The sequence below is a fragment of the Hylaeus volcanicus genome, chromosome 3, assembly GCF_026283585.1.
Source record: "Hylaeus volcanicus isolate JK05 chromosome 3, UHH_iyHylVolc1.0_haploid, whole genome shotgun sequence".
Lineage (NCBI taxonomy): Eukaryota > Metazoa > Arthropoda > Insecta > Hymenoptera > Colletidae > Hylaeus > Hylaeus volcanicus.
Genome location: NC_071978.1, coordinates 2,028,983 through 2,049,893, shown reverse-complemented (window position 1 = coordinate 2,049,893; position 20,911 = coordinate 2,028,983). Strand labels below are relative to the sequence as shown.

Sequence of the window (20,911 nt, the reverse complement as noted above, 5' to 3'; positions counted from 1 at the left end):
TGGCTTCTTGGCCTGCAAGCCGAGTGAAACTTACATCGATCGAAAGCGGATGGTACAGAATCACATCAGAGAAAGTTGTAGCACAGCGTGCAGGATCGGAAATGTTTAAAAAGTTGAAAAACTGGGTCTGTAACGGTAATCCTGTAAACTGTTCGGAGGATCGCGTGGCTCAAAGGCTGATAACTCCTGACGCGAGTGGAATTTTTGGATCATTCTTTTTTTTTAACATGATCAATTGATCCATTTTTGTACATCGAGCAAAACTAATCAAATCTTCTTCACTGCATCTGTTGGCTCTGTTTTGGACTGCTTCGCTCAACTACTGCACTTAATGGTGTACAGTGACTCAAATAACCAGGTTATTTCTTAATGGTAACGCGCAATACCTCAGTTAATCCCTTATGAAGCCGGATCGACTGGCCATCGATGTTACTAAAAAATGCTTTCCAAATATTGTTCACATTAATGAATACTTTTCGCCATTTAAAATTTCTCATATCCGATATCAGACTCGTAATATAGGGTTCCACAAACCCTCGAACGTAAATCTGAAAACTCTCATTAATTTTGGCCAAGTTTTTAGGATTCCGGCCCTGTGCGACAACCGAGATCCGAAGTTTCCCAGGAGGAGCGAACGCGAGTAGAAGCGTCGACGAGCGAAAAGGCAGAGCGGCTCGGAGCTTAATCAGAGTCTTCTCCACTTAGACGCCCGGCGGCAAAACTCAATTTTGAGTACGGTGCCTGCCGACGCTCAATTTTGACACCCTTCGTAGCCGCGATGCCAGCCGCCTGGCTTGCCTTCGTGGCTAGAAGAGGAAGGGGACGCGTCACAGGGTTCGAAACTTAGTTATCCGTTGGCGCGAGGAGACGTAGCGAGCCGAAGGTGCGTCGTAAGGGAGCAGGTAGACACGGACCAACGACGAGGAAACACGCGTTCGATTAGAGACACCATGGACACTTACCGGACAGTTTGAATCCCAGCGGATCCTGCGGGTGCACGAAAGGGAACGGCCTGGGCCCGAAGTGGTACGGATGAAAGGCCTGGTGTCCTGAAACGTAACGGGGACTCCGTAAGTAACCGTGGTTGTATTTATTTTTTTATAGAAATCTCCCTACCACCCAAATTTCCTAACCTGACCCAGAAATACCACAGCAATAGCCACTCGAATGACCTATAATTCATTTCTCTGTGAATTATTTTCAGTTTTCATTATCTCCTAAACTAAGCGACCAAATCACATGCTGTAAAGGGCAAGGGACTTTATCATCATGAAATTTCCCAGAAGATAAAATGATTATTTTTTTATCAAGATTAATATATGACACCCAATAAGTACCCTAATATTTTTCAATTCATTTTCAATATAAAAAACGTTATTGTGGTTTAAATATAAGAACTAGGTGTTAAATATAAGAGCTAATGATAACCAATATTTTTGTATTATATTATTTTCACGTATATCAAGCTACTAATAAACGTATTTTTATATTAGCCTATTACGCTCCGGAACAGTGTAGCTTTTCGTAACTGAAAACATTTTTAAAATCGATTCAGTAGTTCCGGAGATTACTTCTTACATACGAACAAATAAACAAACAAACTTTACCTCTTTGTAATAGTAGTATAGATCGGCAGATTCAATTTGTCTGAAAGCCGTGAATTTTCGGAAAATGGATCTTAGTAGGATCTTTACTTGAAATTCACGTATCTTATACGTTATTACGTATAAATATTTGTAAACATATCTAAACTCTCAAAAGCTTCAACGTAATTTCCACGTTGGACAATATCAATCCTTGAAAGGGTTGAGACATGGAATCCCTATGCCTACGAACAAAGTTGCATGAAAAGTAATTCGCGAACGTTTTAAGCGACGTTCGCCGGAATTTCTTCCGCGCGGAGTTACCCACTGTTGGTAAAATTCCGCCGACACTCACTTGTCTTGGACCTGGGTTCCCTGGGTCCATCGACGGTGACCTTGATCGCTTTGGACAGAGTGGCTACCTGAGGCGGCGACGTCTGCAGCATGATCGTCAAGGTGAAGCTCTTCCCTGGAATGAAAACGCAGAGTCAGAACACGGGTTCGTGGCTGGAATTATCGCCAGGTGGTAAAACGAAGTGCTACCATCGTGCTAACTACACATTTTCTAGTAGCTCGTTCCAGTATTAAATATCATACAAGTGGTTTTAGGAAGATTTCTATTATTCCGTATCAATCCGACTAACTTTGTCGAGATATCTGCCCTTTACAAGGATCGCTTCAACACTATTGGCGAGAGTTTGAATAATGACTAGATATGGCAAAAAAGGAGGGACCAATTTCGAAAGAAGTAGGTGTATCGCAAAATTTTCCAAGACATCATCTATGATAGAATTTGATAGAATTAAAGAAGATCAAAGCTATCCAATAAATATGGAAAGTTAATGATTCCGCAAATAAAAGAAAAGCAATGTTCACAGAAGAAATTATTCGATGACAAACATAAAGTGATTGATAATGAAATAAATTAAACAAATATTCTAGCAGCTTGTTCCGATATTATAATAAACACCATAGAAATGGTTTTAAGAAATTCCTATTATTCAGCATCAATCATTTCGTCTTAGTTGTGACGAGCATACCGATATGTAATTATATCAAATTGCATCATTCGATAGAGGATCGATCCTGGCCCTGTCAGTTTCCATTAACAGTTACGATTATCGAACGTTTCCTTCTAGAACATGACACCTAGATAAACAGAATTCCTAGCGAGCGATAAATCAATAGAGAAACGGAAAGTCCTTGGATGCTTTCGCGTGGCGAGCAACCCCCAATCATCGTCCACCCCTGCAGTTGCTTTCCGACAAATGTCTTTTCCTTTCTGGTTTTTCGCGAAAAACGCGGCCAACTGTTCGCGCGAGCGAAACGACGACGCGCGTAGGAGAGGGGGTGCACCCGCTGGAAACAAAACACAAATGTGCCGGAAGTAAGGGGGTTGAACGAGTGGCGCCGGCGCGTCGATGTTTGGCCTGAATCGGGCGGAATATGTTAATGTCGGGAACGCTAAACGCAGGGTCTCCCTTGCAGAAATATGCGCGGTCGCTTGTCACGCGCGATTTTGTCGTTTTACTTTTCGCCGTGTCAAGTTCCGATAACGCTCGTAGTACTTCTTTCGTAATTTCGTAATTTTTTTTGGTATTTCTTTTTTCCTACATACAGTCGCGGAAAGAAGTATCGCAACAAGCATTATTTCTCAGAATTTAATCTTATATCTTTTTCTATATAAATTGTCTAATAAAAGTCAACGAAGCGTGTTCTCCGTAATCCAAGCAATATTTTCTGTAAAAATAGATTTACGCTATGATGTAAATTTAAGTCAATAATAATAATTTGCTGAGAAAATGTAATTTTTAGGGCGCAAGAAAGTAAGCAAGAAAGTATTTTTGATTTTAGACGAAGCTACCATGACTTTTCCTGACCACCGCAAGAATAGTTTTTTCTCGAAAACCAGCTCTCATCGGCTTATTTTTTTAATATTTTTGTATACAAAATTTATGAAATATTGTTCAAATGTCACTCTTTCGGACAACATAAATTAAAATAATATAATTCGTTTAGATTGTTCGAAAAAATGTATAGAAAATGTGCCTTCTTTGTGGCCCTCAAAACCCATCTAACCCCTTCAGCAACAACCACTTTCCGCGATTTCACCTGTCGATGGATCTTTTGTACGTAGGTAACATGATTCGTGTTACTTCAAAGAGGGTGCGCTAACGAATTATATTGGCGCTGAAATTTGTCTGCTACTCAAAGTGGGAATCTGCTAACAAGCCGAACTCGGTTTGGTTGTTTTGTCGTGAAATAAATCCAACCTTCAAAGAGATATACTTTTTCTCTCATTTGTAATGAAACGGTAGGGTTACGCATCCGTTAGATTTTCGAGAAGAATTTATGTTGAAGAATGTCAGTTGAGAAATGTTGTTAGCAACGGAACCAACTAGCAAAGATTTTTTCAACGAGGATCGAAGATTTTGAATAAATTTGATGATAAATGACACAAACGAATAATTTTTGTTTGCTACAACAGATTAATCCGATCGGTTCAGAGTAGAATGATTTAAATTTATTCATTTTATTGAATAATTCAGAATATTTATTTCTTTAATCTCTACTTTTTTAAATCAATCTCTGCTATTTTATAGAATCGGCCTTAATTAATTAAAAACTCTTTTAACGATGTTACATACGTACACGATGGTGCTTATTTGTTAATTAAGCAATATTTTCACTTAAAGAATAAATGAAAAAGTTATTAACAAAAGTGAGAAACACGTGACTTAATTCAGCAGTTATTCTGGAAACAAAATCAACCTTCGGAAAAATAAAAGATCGATACAAGGTCATGGTAACGTTTCAATTTGCTATACCAAGTTCGATAACTTTGATAGCGAAACTTCGTTGAATCGAACTTGCTTTCTACGACACATCGAGTAGTAAAATACCTTATAAGGGTAGAAGAGAAAAGTGGAGGTTGGCACTTAGGCGCGTTTTCGCGCTACGACCATGAAGTTATACGGCTTATAATGGGGTCGACGTGCGTATATGCACGCGGTTGCGTAGTTTTATTTTATGGTGGCGCGCCTCGGACGGCAAACGACCGGGTTTTTACGGTGAACCACGACATTTAACCGGCTTACCGCCACGTCGAGCGAAATATTCAACCCCTGACTTTAAACGTCACCGAGGGAACTGTGCGCTGTTATGCGAGCATCGTTTCAAAAACAAAGATTAATGCTTGCATTCCTCTAAGGAATTCAATTAAGAAGTTATACTACCTTGGAGACGTAAAGTAATCATTATTCTTTAGACATTATAGATAGTGAAACTAAATAGTTTATCAACAGAGGCTTTAAGAATTTGATTTTTAACACTAAATTTACTCAAACTTCTTATCAGATTTTGATTACTGAAGAAATACTTTGGTCAGTGACGTCGATTTAGTAAAATTAATGAATTATTTGTATGGATAAAAATCAGTATAAATAGTTGACGAAAGATATAAACAGTTTCTATAAGGTGCTCTGTAAATCTAGTGTTGATAAAACACAGGCGATTTGAAATATATCTGAAACTTTATTTTAAACGATGCGAAATATTTTACTTTACATTTATATTTTTCTGTAAAATCAATCATGTAAAGCGGTCTAATCAAAACTATCCAACACTAATGAGCGATTGAATGGTTGAAGGAGAAAACTGTGAAAAAAAAACGAAATTGAAATGGAACGCGGGGATTTTAAAGCAGGGTGCGGGGAACTAACGAGGCCAAAGTTTATTGCCAGTGCGGTGTCAGATTCCGTGATGGCGGCACGGGTGCGAATCGAGGGTGATAGCAAGCGTTTTGAGGGTGTTTATGAGGCATTATGTGTAACTCGCTGGAAGAACGATCCTCCCCCTTGAGGTCTGCTGCCCTCCACCTGCCTACGCTTCCCGAAATCGTAATTCGTTGCGTGCTAAACGCCAGCTTTCGAGGCATCAATCTGCGCCCGAAATATATTCATCCGTGTTTCGTACCGAATTCTCACATAATTTCTCGATTTAAGTGGTACACTTCGAATCTGATCGATTTTTCAAAGCGTAGAGGTAACTATCAAAGAAGAATATACGATCTCTCTAGATACACTTTATTCAATTACTTATACATTCACTTGTACGAATATAAATCGAAAGTTGAGACTTTTGCAAAAGGGCAACAGGACTTTCGTTAAGGATCAAGAAGCTTAATTCCAAAGGTGGGATGATAATAAAAATAAATCTGAACAGGATTCGTGAATTTGGAAAGATAACAAAAATTAAATACTAGGATAAACGTTGAATAATCTGATCTTCAATAGCGTCGAGACAAAATGGTAATGTTGTAGAAATTTTTACGAGTTTTACTCTGGCAGTCAAAGTGTTAATCAAGACTCCGTGTTCAGTTGCTTCGCGCTGGTTTAAATGTCTCCGCGACGAACGGTTTTTCCGCGCGCATAAAGATATAACGCTTGGGCGTTTATGGGCTCGCGATAGTCCGCGTCCATTTGCACGACAAGGATTTGCACACCGCGAGAAGACACGAGAGCGCTCGCGTACACCCTAAGTTTGCCCAGGGATCATGCAGTGTTAAAAACTCCCCTGTTTGCCGGCGAAGCGAGCGCGAGGGTGGCTTGGATCGTTATTTCAGAGTGTTTGTCGTGTTTTAAGATTCTGACGTTTTGACTGGCCGAATCGTGGCGGAATGAAACGACGTGTACTCTCCTATCGACGTCGCATTACGGCCAGAAATGGTGATTTTCATATAAAAACCCTCGAACTTTTAAAGGTGATTTCAACTGTCATAAATCTTGCGACAACCAACAGAACGTAACGTACGCAGCCATGCCGCAGTTTCAACGAAACACCGTCTGCTACCCCATAAGCAAATTTCGGGACGCCTAAATATTTTCGCATGCCGTTTCAGGAAACTTGGCACCACGATATCGACACCCCGCTACAAAGGCACTAGGTGGTGGGAGGGATCTGCACGAGGTACGATTCTTCAACGAAATCATCGGAAATTTGTAACAAATCGATCACGACGATAGTTCTAGTAATAATCGTAACAGTTAATTACGGTGCTTTACAGTATACTAGGTATCTTCTTTTATAATAAACAATTATTTACTTGAGATCGTGATTAGTTTCCCTTGGCAAAGGTGGTACTTTGAGCTCGAGTACTAAGATATTTTTGAAACATACAAAATTCGTTTTTTGACGTAGTAAACGAAATTTTAATTCGAGAGGCTGTCACTTTATCATTTCTCAATGTTTTTAAATTGTCCTAGTTTAAGCAATAACCACATCCATATAGGTTGATAATATCTTTGCTTCTTTTCGTTTAGAGAACTAAACAATTGTTTATATCATGGCAGTCATAGACGGCACTTTTTTTTTAACGCTCTCTCGTAATCGCACTATAAGTCACTAATGAGACATCATTTTTACTCGAAAAAAATTCTGCTTACCGTTCTCGCATTAATTAATAGACACGCAAAGTTTTAGAACAATCCGTAGCATAGTTATTCGTACAAGAAGTTCCAAAGGTCACCTCATTTTTCGGTCGCTAAACTAGCATAGTCTCTTAGGAACAATCGTGGACTTAGCACGCGTGATCTACCTTTGTTTGCAAATCCACACCAGAAAAGTATCCCGTGGAGAATAGATCACGACACAACAGAACGTATCGATGGGAGAATAGAACGAAGCGCAGAACCTCTTCTCGGTTCACGGCTGATCGAAGCATCGATAGCGAGCGAGAAATCTTTCATGCACGACGAACGCGTCGCCATCGAAGCCGTGGATTCGTTGGAGCGTTCGCGGACGAGCACGACACGTGTCGAAAAGGGCAAGGAAAAACGTGGAGAGCGTGGAATTAATATATCTAAAAAGAAACAGAGCGGCTGGGTACGCGAGACGACCGGAGACCAGCACGAAAAGTAATGTTTAATCGGTAGAAAATCTCGGGTGCAGTCATCCGCCGTAGAACTGCTCCCTCCCTTGGCTCCGCTGCCCATCCCTTCTGAGCGCAGCTCGTCTCCTGCGCGATCCTTTACTTGAGAGAGGACCGGGATTTTTTAATTTTTAATTGGGAAAAAACGTCGCCGAGGTGGTCGACGGATATCTGTGCGTGGATTTCAACGACGGATCTCTGCGCTTTCCTCCGAGGCCGTCGATTCCTTGCGTACTGCGCGACGAATATTACACGTCTCGCTCCCGATGATGTTGCTACGATTCCACTTTTTGGGAAAATTCCGAAATACTGCATTCAGATCTCGCGGAGGAAAAATTTATTTTTCGTTCGGTTGAGTACCTTGAATATCGTGAATACCATGAAATTATACACCAAGCGTACTTCAGACATTTCTGCAGATTTTGAGGTGTCGACTCTGAATCTGGCAATAAAAGGGTTTTTTTAAAGGGACTTCAGAATTATATCGTAAAAATTTTTTTAATTTAAACGAAGTCACCTTTTACCTGTACTTTTAGTCACAATGAAAAAACCAGTTAAGTTTTTATTAAGCAACAAAGGTGAAAGGTTTAAAGGCGAATAAAAGCTGATTTTTGAAGCAATGTTTATCATATATTTAAAATTCTAAAACCTTTATTCGCAGGTTAAAGGATGATTAGTTACACTACATAGGATGATTAGTTACACTACAAGGTTTAAAGGCGAATAAAAGCTGATTTTTGAAGCAATGTTTATCATATATTTAAAATTCTAAAACCTTTATTCGCAGGTTAAAGGATGATTAGTTACACTACATAGTTCTTGTACCTATTATTATTTACAAGAACGGTACTATAAAATCGTACAAGTAACTTTAAGCACTTATTTCGTATTAGAAATCTAAAAACAATAGAAATTTCACATAGACTTGCTTCACCTTAATGCACGTATTCGTGATAATTGTTGTACGTGACGAAATATCTCGTCATATTAAGACTCGAGGAAATTGATTCGCCACGGGGGTGCAATCTTCGCACGCGCCAATTAATTAAAGCGGAGGGTACAGTTTCGCGTAAGTCACGCGCGATCGAAGCGAAATTTCGGGAGCCGACGAGGATCGCAACAGCTGTTCCCCGCAACCGGCAAGTGGGGTGCCGTTTTAGAGGTCCATGAAAAAGAGCGACGACCCTCTTCAACGTCGACGTGCCTTTACGACTTATTAAATCATTTTCCGAGCACTTCTAAGTCCACTCACTGGCGAGTCTTGGAAGATCAAAGGAAGGATACAAGGAGGGGAAAGAAAAGTGCTTCGCGAAAGTGTTTAATTTCGTACTTCAGGTGGTGCATGTATCGAAACAAAACTGTACAAGGAAACGATGCTACATGGTCTCAAACAACGTATTATTTATTTTGGTGTAGTTGAGAGTTATTTTAAGAACTAATAAATATTCCAATTGAATGTACAAAATCAGCATGTAAGAGGATTTACCTTTCCAAAGGAAACAAAATTTCTTCCCGTCTATTATTTTTCACACAAACAGGATTAAAAGTGACGAATATGCTAGTGGTACAAACCAGCGTCGATAAAACGATAGAAAATGCTTCAGCTGTTGAGAAAGTTTTCAACTTTCATATTATTTAGGTGCCAGTTTCTTCTATGATGATTCTTCCTATACCGACAATTTACATTATTGTTACAATATCATCTGTACGATTTCTTTTCAAAGATTATTCTTTTAGTTTGGTGCATCCTTCCTTACCATGATCGGTAAGATTTTGTATTGCAATGCTGTAATAATTAGAATTTTAAGCTGATCAACACTTTGACCGATTTCGCGAAAAAAAGAACCATGAATCAATAGAACGAGTCATCATTGCAACGAAATACGAGCAAGGAAAGGTTAATACAACAAGAGTTCTTCTTCTTTCAAGAATTTACGGACAGCAAATGAATGCATTCGAGGACCCCCCAAGGGTTCGCATAGTACTGTTCAAGAAACACTGGCGCACGGTTCGCTACGAGTCATCTCCCATCAGCCGGGTAAACAAGCTCGAAGATCGAAAAGATCGACGAGGAATCAGTAGCAGAAGGAGGAGAAGAAAATCGCGTGAATCACGACCTGAAACTGGCCTGCGTTCCACCTGTATGGGATAAGAGGGGGAGGGGTCGTGAGACGCGAATCCATTGCGCGAGGACATCGGTCAGGATCTGGCTGTCGATAGTTCGAGCTTTACCTCGGATTCTCCCGCGCTCTCTTGCCGCCTATGCCTCGGGAGCGGGCACGTCATAAAACATAGGTAACTCCGGTATTTATGTCCGTCGTTTTTACGCCCGTCGCTGGCCACCGGTTTCCAGCGCAGCCGAAGCTACATACGCGCGCACAAGCTCGCGCGTCTCGCCGCTGCCTCGTGACTCCTAGCAGTCGGAGCTTGACGCTAATCCCTGTCGGGCACGAAAGGGGTGGCCGAGTGATATACGCCTCTGCGCCGCTATGATAATATCCCCTCTTCTCCCAACCCCACACCTCCCAGGGCCACCCTTTTGTTTCGCGAATGCGACTTTTCCGCGCCGGTTGCAGCTGCAACCAACGAGGACGCTTTCCTCGGGCTCGGGACACCAGTTCTGGGACTTTTGGTTTGACCATCTTGGTTTCGGGTTGAAAGAAACCCTGTCGAAAGAAACCCTCACCCTGAATCAGAATTCTTACACGAGGATCTTTAGAAACTCGTTTTGTTTTAGGTTCCTTATGATTTCTCCACGAAATTGGGATTCTTAGAAATTTTCTTCTTTCTCAGACGTCATGATCTGAATATTTGGTAAGATTTGCTTTGTTATAGATTTTTCATATGTGCGAGTTCGCTATATTCAATAATATTTATGTTTTATTAACTAACAAAATTCTGAAGCCTCTTCTGGCAAATCCTATGTAATGGGGTAGAAAATGTTTTTTGACGTAAAAACTTGTAGAATATCTGGAAATGCTTTCCTGGCAGAATTTTTATAGTCCCTTCAAATCGTTCCTCTGATGTAGCATATTTACACATTTTTCATAAGCTGCATCATGTTGATCTCGAGTTGCATCGAGTTGTCTGCTGTATAATGATGATGAAGTTTCCATGATCTATAAAATATTGTCGACAAGTTGATGTCTTCTGTTTATTTCCAACTTTGATATAGCTATCGTTTTGTTCTTTTTTCATGTTCAATGACGGTACACGTGTCATCAAGCTTTTTCCCAATAGGCTTATCTTTTCCTTTTATTTTCATCTATCACTGAAATGAAACTAGTCTAATATTACTTTCGCTTTTTCCTTATTCGATCAAGCAACAACCACAAAAAGTGTTTTGACGTAATGTTAATTGGTTCAATCTGCGATTAGAAGGCGCCGAAGAAGAGCACGAGGACAGCGGAAATCGCGGCTAGGGCAGTTCATTTCAATTTTACGAACGGCGTTCGTCTAGAGTAAAATCATTCCTCATCCTTATTCGCAATATTAAATTGGTATGGAACAAATATTTGCCCCAAAATGGTCAGTGCGCGCGGAGCCGCGTGCAAAATAACGGAGGCGAAAAAACGGGGGAAAAATGTACACGGAATCCGTATATGAAGCGGCCACGCGCAGCGACGACTCGTCTCCGTGGTATTATGCGCGATACACGACATGACTCGCCGGCAAACATCATAAATTTTCGATTTATTTAGCAAATCTGTTTGCCCGCCTCCGTAGACGATAACGATTGGCCGTGTTATCGGTGATCGGCAGCGGTGAATCGCGTGCGTTGCACGTTTCCCGTCCGCGGGACTCGAAAGTACTTTTATAACGTAGAGTTGCGATACGAAAACAACATCGAGCGAATTTTTATCCAAACGACAACTCGAACGATTCTTTCTTTCTAAAGAATGTTAACAGTTTATTGATTATGCAAAAGGATATATTATATAAAGCGTTTTCCAAAAGAAGCTTTAAGATATCGTTTCTTAATAACATAATCTTGCATAAATCCTCCGATACTTATTGCATACTTGCTACATTTAAGATTTGTCGACAATATTTCAGAAAATTTCTTTAATAAAAAGTGTTCACTAGTCTATCACGAACAATGAATTTTCAGAAAAATTGTCTGTAATATACAATTTTCACATATTTTTCACGACATATAGAACGTCTTAAGCTTCTCTCGAGCTGTAGAATTTTCACGTGATTTTCTGAAATTCTAAAACTTTTACAATTGCTTTAGTGTAAGATTTAATAACATGATATCATTGCATAGAACCTCGTAACATCTTTCTATAAGCTTTTAAGGACGAATTTTCTTTCAATTTTGCATCATCTGTATTCAACTTTAGGTTGAAAATTTTCTCTAATTTCGAATTTGCACCATTTTTCCCAGACCTCTATGGTTTTTGCGTATTTTCGACGAGCTTTCAAAAAATACCGTTTTGTTTTTCCTCGATATTTATACTGTATTCCAATACATGGAATATAACGTTGCTTCATTTATCTCTGGAAAAAAGAACAAGTATCCAGTGATGTTGCAGAAACAAATACAATATAAATATAATATAAACTTTTTTCTTCATTGTGCTATATTAATTTGATAATATTAATGGAACAGATTTTAAGTCTTGATCGAATTAATTTTTTGATCATTTCAACGCTTTTCGTGAATTACTTTAGTTTCTTTGATTTCTTCCACATTGGCTTTGTCATGAATTGTTTTCAACACCAGCAAATTTATTTATTTCTTAACTTACAACTTCGTTGTAAAATGGAGGGCACAGCTTCTTTTTAATTAATTATGTTCCTCGTGTGCTCGTTCATTTTGTCAAAGAACCTAGTAGTATAAAAAAATGGACGTATAACTGAGGAGCCAACAATAGGGCTGAAACGCTTGATTAAATTCAATGCTTGTTTGGACTACCCGAACAAACCAAATATCAGGGACAAAGACTCTGTGTGTGCAGCGTGATAATATTTCTGCTGAATATCTGACGCAAAATGGCACGTTGATGCTTTTAAACCTATTGATTACCTTGGTAAATGACAAAGTCACTCGAGTAGGTGATTCTCTAATTATTCTGACTAGTGTATTACGTAAAGACATGTGTGTCGTGTTGGACAAATAACTGACTCGTTGTTCTATTATTTACGATTTCTGTTTGCAACGATTACAACATTCACTAGTCGTCTATAATAGGAAATCCTCGATAGATCATTGAAAATTGATACAAGCGGCAATTAGCAATATTCAGTTACACTAGAACCACTATTATCGGCACGGTCTTTTTATACTTAAATATTCATGACTTCCGGAAGGTTGCCGCGATTGGTTTCACCTACTTGCCGACGTTTCGCAAACGTTGCAGTCTGCATCTTCAGGGCTAGGTAGCTCCGATACTGATCTTTTTATCAAATTATTCAAACGGTAACTTAAAAAAACGATTTTGTTAAATTCTCACAACTTTTTGTTTACCGGGTCCTACAAATTTCTTTTTAACGTACCTGCGTGGAATTATATCTTTTTTATAACATGAACCACCTAAACCATTTCTTCTTCTAATAAAACGAATCCATGCTTATAAAATTCCTGATATAAAGCTTTTTAATGTGAACAATCGTAATTTTCCCAATATCATTGGGAAAGACCATTACCATTGGGTAAGATGTTAATACTATGTCAGTGTATCATTTGACCTCTGAAAAATCTTACTTTCACGTTATTATTATTCGTGCTAAATGTTTGTAGCGCTCAATATTTACCGTCACAGAATATATGTTTAACGTGAAGATGATTTTGACAAGCTTCGCGAAACGTTTTCCGCTGAAATCATCTCTCTTTCGCATTTTAATGTTCCCAATGATAACGAATCAAATTTTAGAATAAAAATATTAACAATTTAAATAATTACGTGGTATTATATCATACAGAATCACGCAATATACACGTTTTAACATAAAATTAACAGAATATTCTGCATTTTTATTATAAGTGGAAAGTGGTAGTGGAAAAAAATAAAAATATTTATAAAATATATACTGTATTTATACTACATAGTTTCGAAAAATACGCGAATTGTAGAAATTACCAAATGTACTTCAAAACGTACCTAAAATATTGCCAAAGTTAAAAAGCTTTGCGTAAATCCTTTTCGGTAAGAAAATTATCCCCAGAAACGCTTCATTCTCGTCCTCCCAATGTAGCCCCCCGTCCAACAATCGTAGTCAACGTAAGCACCAAGGAGATAGTTATCCGCCGTTTTCCACGATTTCCACGTATCTTTTCCGAACGGGTTTCTTCCCTGTATCACGATCTCCAGGCCGCTCCCTGAACAGTCTCGTCGCGAATAGCGTCACAATAAAATATTTCCAACGGATTGGAGTATCGGCGTTTCCCGGACACGCGGAAAACAATCTTGCATGATCCGTCACCCCCATAGAGGTTCTAGAGGCAAATCGTTGCGTACGGCTGGTAGTTAGGGGCTGCCCGTAATACAGTAATGAGGGCTTACTGCCATGGAAACCAAAGCCGCTTACAGCCAACCACTCTACTCCCAACCCCCCCCCCCCCTCACCCACACCCCCGCGTTCGCCGTTCTATTCTGCGATTCTCTATATATCCGCGATATCCTCCTCGTCCGACGAGTTTCGCGAAAAAATTGTGAAAACCGTTCACGGGGACTTCATTGTTCCTCGACGATTTCAGAGCTTTTTTTTTTTTAAATTCAAGAGAAGATCGACCATACGAAACGGAAAAGTCTAGAGGTTCCTCTTCGAAACGTAAGATTCGCAAATTTTTAATTTGCTCGAGCAGAAGTCGAACAGTAACAGAATAAGCTTGATGGCATGATTAATTTTAAGGGAGTTGCAGCCTTAAGGCTTGCTTTTCAAAAAGTATCATATTGTTTAAATTTTAAATTTGCTCGAGTAAAAGTTGAACAGTAACAGAATAAGCTCGATGGCATGATTAATTTTAAGGGAGTTGCAGCCTTAAGGCTTGCTTTTCAAAAAGTATCATATTGTTTAAATTTTAAATTTGCTCGAGTAGAAGTTGAACAGTAACAGAATAAGCTTGATGGCATGATTAATTTTAAGGGAGTTGCAGCCTTAAGGCTTGCTTTTCAAAAAGTATCATATTGTTTAAATTTGAAAACAAAGTTTAGTATATACTCAAACGTTACTTCCGATTGACATCTTGCCAATAAAATAAAATATTCTTCACAAAATCCTCCTAAAACTCTGAATCTCCTTCCTCTACCTACAGATTTCTATTTACGTTCAATTTTTGTAGATACGTTTGCAAAGATTTTATTTTGCCTAAAGATCCGCAGACTATTTATAATGAATTCGTGAAGTGACATGCGACATACTAATGCCAAAAGGTTCTACACCCCTGGCCTAGATTAAACAGTACGACAGCCCTAATTTACCCTGGCTGCAACATGACCTATCTCAAGCCTGATTGCCGGAGAAATTCCATGGAATATAGTACAGCCGAAATAACGAAAGAATTTTTATGCGATTGCCACGAATATCATATATTTTGAACAGCAAACAGACATTGGTAATTAAAACATTTTTATACTAATCAGATTTTAAACTCTATATTTCGAGTTCTCCTTAGTACGAAGATTACTATTTAAGATGATCTGCATAATCTGCGTATCCGATGAATTGCAATAACGTGCGAATAAGTTGATCTAAATAGAATTTGGATTGATATTAGAAACACATGACATTGAAAATTAAAAAAATATTACTTTCTCTTTCAGTGCTAGGTTGACAGAAATGAAAAGTCACGTTTCATGGACGATGTTATATTTTTCTTACCTTGCACATAAGTATAGTAAAGGTATGTTTCTTTTGAGTGAATGAAAACCGTATTTTTGTCATGTGTACTGTTTCTTTAAATCACTTCTGCATTTACACCAACATTACGTCTCTCTAATAAAACGTGTACCACCCTCGTATGTCAAGGTTTCGAAATGCGCAATTCTTCCCGTTACACTCCAACATTACACCCTCTCGCCAACGTACTCGCGGGCCGCGTTTCACGATGCGAAAAAAGACTTGATCGAGTAAAGTAGCCGGCGCGGGGAAGAGAGCGAAAATATTTGAAAATTTACGTGCCTCGGTGGCGGACAGCGCGGCGTTAGGGTGATCCATAAAAAAAAAAGAAAGCTGGCATTTAAACCACCGACCGTTTAAGAGTCGCCCCCGTCTCGAGTGGCGCGGGGCTGTCGAAGGCAGAGCGTCGATATCGCAGACCCCGCAATTTCCTTTTCCAATTTGCCATAAACAAGTCGGCCAGCCGCCCCTCGTTAACCGACTGCGTTCGTGACTGCTCCGTTGAAAGTCGCTCGCGTCTTTCCCAGAAGAGAAGGGACGCCCGCGCCGGTTGCAACTCGGTCGAATTAAAGGAATTAAAGGGCGCCTCGTTACTCGTATCTCTCCGATCCTCGACACCCTCTTGGCCGCGAGGGAGAGAAAAAAGAAACGAGTCACGGAAAAGAAGGGACGACTTCGTAGGGAAGATCTCCGTTCCTCCGCGAGCCGAGTTCTAGGACGAACGCTCGCATTAAGCGTCCCGTAATGGCAGCGATCATCGGTGCGCATTATTCAGTGACCTAGGGCCCCTCGATTTTTCCACCCCCTGGTTCCCTTCGGTTCCTCCGAAAAGCTCAGACCGAAGGAACGTTGAATTATTGAAACGCGAAGGCGGGAATTAAAAAAATCTCGGGCGACTGCTGGCCGAGATATCGAGTTCGCGACGGTATTTGCTGGATGAATTAAAAATGAGGACGAAACGAGGGGCCAGGTGGCGGCCGGGTCCGCGCTCGCCTCTCGTTCCTAGGAAAAACGAGGCCATCAGTCGGTGAGCCGACTTAATGTACCGACCGCTGAATGATTTAAGACGCAGCCCTGGGGAGAAAGCTTTCTTGGATCGGCTCGCGAGTTGATCGAGTTTTTTTCAATTGCCATGCCCGAGACCCTTCCCTAATTGTCTAGTTTGCCTGAGACTTCGTTCAACGTCGAGGCGATGTCGAGACATAACGAACATAGTGGATATTTTAGGGGCCCGTGGTAACCGACATTGAACTTTCTGTTTCGAAGACATCGAAAAGAAAATTTTATGTTTCACGCAATATAAAAATACTTGTTTGTAAGAACTTTCCAAAAGGAACTTTAAAATTTTTAGGAAGCAGAATATACTCGCGTCTTTTATTTTGAATGAAAGTTCTCATTGAACGTAAATGATTATGTTTAATTCTTTCGACCCGACTTTTTCTGTATTCTATTCGTTTCTCTTTTAAAAATTAATTGTATTAAACTAGAGTTGGTTATATCAAAGGCTCTAATTGAACGGAAAGAGACAATTTGCCCCAGCGCGAATGATATTCACTTTTTTCACATACAGTCAGTGTAAAAAGTATTCGTACAGCATCAAGCGATGCTTTTCTTCAGATTTGATTTACAAATTTGGAGATTTCAAATTGAAAGTGTGTTTTTATATTAACCTAAGTTACTTAGGGATAGTGTAGCTTTCTATTACTGAACAAATTTTTAAAGTCGGTTCAGTAGTTCCGGAGATTACCTCCTACAAACGAACAAATTTCCTGTTGTATTAGAATTTTTTAAAAGAATATTTTGATCGAAAATTTCTTATAAGTCCAATTACTCCAGACTCATGTTGTATTACACACTACCAGTGACTGATATTATAGTTACGATCGGAACATGAACAAAATGAAAACGAGCCTCCGTAAAAACTGGCACTCGCAACTTTTAGGCGAATAGTTGCAAAATTCAGGACACCCCGGAAATGTTACAGCCTATAGAATTGACATCGCAAATATGTAAAAAAAAAAATGCAACAAATTGTCAGAAAACTTGACACTAGGCTTTAAGAAGTAATATCAAATTATTCGAAAAAATTGTTATGAGATGTTTGCAAGCAGTATCGAATTTAATAGTGAAATAGGCAGCACTCTTCGGAAACGCATCAGATACTATGTAAACTTGTTGTTGTCAGGAACAGGAGAATGAAGTCAGGTCCCAGATCGTTTCTTCCAGTTATTCGTGTGGTTCGTAAAAATGTAAGAATGTCTTACCTCTACCGCTTCTCCCGACGAACCTGAGGTCGTTGAATTTCGCGACTTGGTTCTTCATCACCGCGGTAGAATTCCGCAATTCCGCGCAGCAATTCTCGTCGTTGCCAGCTCGTACCGTCACCAGGGTCCCGTCACCAACATCGCCCAGTGCAACCACCTTGAACGCCACTGGAAGAGTCTTGTTCGACCGCCAATGTGCTGGTAACACCGTGCAGACCACGTGCGGGGAGCCTGTTGACAACGATCAACGCCAAACTGTCAACCTATCCACGTTGAATTACCCGTTAAATCGAAAAATAAACGACGATTCGTTATATCCAGCGCGTAAATTATAGCCGCTAGAGATGTGCGTTGCGCGCGGTGTATGGATTTATACTAATCCGGAAAGGTGCAACCGTGAATAAACTACTATTCTACCATTGCTTTTCAAAATCATTTTTTAAACGAAAAGATTAGACATATTTCTCAAGCCAGATGGTTCCACTTGGGATACCATCCCGGAAATGGAAAAGAATCTATAATACTAATCTACTGTAGGAGCAGTGTTCAAGAAGGCCTCGAAAATAATTGATCACTATCCAAATCAGTTATTGGACGAAAAATGTAGGAAACATCTATGTAATGTTTCACGGTTACTTACAAGTTACTTTCAACGGTTGATCTAATACAGATATACAGATTGTAGAACGATCCTTTACGTTTTGATCTTAGATAAGAACTCTAAGTTAGTACAGAAGCTGATTGATGGAGAAATTGTCATCAAAAGACGTCTTACCTGTTCTGATGAGTTCCCCAGGATGTTCGGCGAACAGTCCGTCCAAAGTCCTCTCAGCGAGCAGGTCCGCGGTGAGAGCGTAGTCCGACAAATTATTCGCGCCAGCCGAACCTTGTGGAGGGACCTCGTTGGCCAGGTGCATTCTTCTCCTCAAGGACGAAGTCCTAGTTCTTCTGATTCTCGTCCCACCGATCTGATGCACCGAGTTCCCTTGATGAATCTGATGGCCGTTCCGAACCAATCTCGGATCTGGATAGTCTAAGCCTGGAGGCCGCTCCTCGGGGCGCGCATCTCGTAAAGGATTCGTCATGAGACCTGGATCATCGGACTCTTTTCGTGGAATATTCTCCTCGCTGACGAATTCTTGCGAAGGATTCGACTCAATCTTCTTCACCCCTTACACCGAACTCGATCGAGCACTATCAGACCGGTGCCCAGACTCTAGACAAATTCTCATACGACGCTTTTGCGATAGACGGCTTTAAAAACGAACAGGTTCTTTATTTTACGATGCACTTGTGTTTAGTCAACCGAGTTGTTTGTCCTCGCGAGTGACTACGATCCTCGCGCCAAACCCGACTAAACACTATGAGGCCGGCTTGGGTTGAGATTAGATCCAAACAGTAAACTGGTCCTCATACGGCAATAGCGTTATGGATGAGTTTCAAACTGATCAGGCTTTCTATTCGATGAACCCTCGTCTAACGAATAGTATCTGTACTAGGTGATTTCGTTGTTTGTACCGAGTGAAAACTATCGGAAAAATGTCCCTGATCTAAAATAGGGCTCATGCGACACTTTCGCGATGGGTGTTTAGAAAAAGACAGGCTTTCTATCTCGTACCATATCTTCATCTAACCAATAAGTTCTCTTATCCCGATAGAGCGACTCTGTTGTTCGAACCAAACCCGAGCGAACACTATCGCAGCAGTGTCCAGGCTCCGAGCTAGAGAGCTCATGCGACACTTTCGCGAAGGATAAATTCCAAATTGGACAAGCTTCCTATCTCACGGTACATCTTGATTTAACCAATAAAGCGATAGTGGGACGACAAGGTCCAAGCGCGGATCAGTTCTGATTCCATAACAGATCGATGACGATCATGATGAATAAAGTGGTCCGGGGTCTCCGTTTGGTTCCACGTCCGGTTGGCTCCACGCGGCCCAGGATCCTTTGATCCTTATTTCATTATCCCGCGACGGAGCCGAGGTAAGAGTATCCGTTTGCAAATTCTTCGTCTCGATTGCCAAGTCGCGGGGAAAATTCGTTTTATTGGAATCGACGTTCTCCCCTCGTTTCTTTCGTTTCTTTGATCGGCCGCCCCACTCCGCTTCGATACGACGGATGTCAGCGATCACCAGACACGGATTTCGAAATCCCGCACGCGGCAAACAACAATTCCCGCGGTGCACCGTTCTAAAATCTCACCCCGACGTCCCCTCGCCAATCGAAGTAGCTCTCCATTAACATCACATCGACACTTCGAAGCGACCCTCTAACAGGTGTTAACCCCGCATAGGGAATCCTCGTCGTACCCTCCAGCGACAGCACAAACTACGCACATTATTATCCTCGGGGACGACAGTCCGGTTGAACACCACTAAATCATAATCGGTTAGCTCGTAGGAACTGACGGAATCACCGATGACAGATCCAACCACCAGACACGTAACGTTCCGGAATCAACGTCACCGCGATTGGCCCAAAGCTGGTCCAGGTCGACGACAACTGGTCCCCCGTGACCGGATGTCGCGTTACTCAACCGGTTGTCGGTTGTCCCATCGATGTTGAGCGATATTCGGCGAAGACACGCGCGCGACGACGAAAGCACTAATTTCTTTCGGTTCTGTTCACTGACAGTCGTCCAGTTCCGGACCAAACGACAGTGGATGTTTCTTCGCGGCTGCTGCTTTGGCGGGCGGCAGCGGCAACTTCCACGGGGAAGTAGGATAGGGTGTTTAACTCGCGCGGTCTCGTTTCGGTTCGGCGGTGGAAGATGGCGGCTTCTGCGGTGGAGCCGCGCGGTGTGGTTGCGGTGTATTTTTGAGGCTGCCGCCCCCAGCCACCACCGAGACCACCCTGGGTAACCTACCCCCCTCCGTGCCTCTCTTCCACGCCGCCGCCACCGCCGCCTGGCCGTGCCGGCCGCTTGGTGGGGGTTGGTTTTTCCAAGCGGTGGGGAAAAATCTCTCTCTCCTGCTGCACCCTCTTCCGCGATCCGCGATCCTGATGCTACTCCTGCTGATCGCAACTACCCGATGACAACACCCGCGCTTATCTCTCTCTCTCTCTCTCTCTCGCTCTCTCACCCCACCCCCCCTCTGCGCCGCTGCCGCGGGAACGGAAAAATCGCGGAATGTCTTTCAGCCTGGAATTTCTTTCACAGAATCCCGATAATTCGAGGCTCCGTGACCGGCTACCAGATCGTGTCTTCGGAATGTTGACGATGCACGCGCTAATCTTGTCAAAGAAGTAACATTCTGCCACGCTATCTTACGATTCCGCTTCGTTTAAC

General features: G+C 41.2%; 1 protein-coding gene across 2 annotated transcripts in view; it reads right to left on the bottom strand.

Annotated features, from left to right (window-relative positions):
* The window catches only part of LOC128873895 (uncharacterized), a 35,945-nt gene extending 15,248 nt beyond the window's left edge, over positions 1–20,697 (bottom strand). For both annotated transcript variants that reach the window (XR_008456513.1, XM_054117880.1), the window contains exons 1-4: positions 18,397–20,697; positions 17,622–17,852; positions 1,939–2,052; positions 963–1,049 (exon numbers count right to left, since the gene is read on the bottom strand). Coding sequence is in view for 1 of the 2 variants with exons in the window: in XM_054117880.1 (XP_053973855.1) it covers positions 963–1,049; positions 1,939–2,052; positions 17,622–17,852; positions 18,397–18,706 (742 nt within the window). In the remaining variant the exon portion in view is untranslated. The remainder of the gene's footprint in view (positions 1–962; positions 1,050–1,938; positions 2,053–17,621; positions 17,853–18,396) is intronic.
* Between the last annotated feature and the right edge of the window lie 214 nt (positions 20,698–20,911).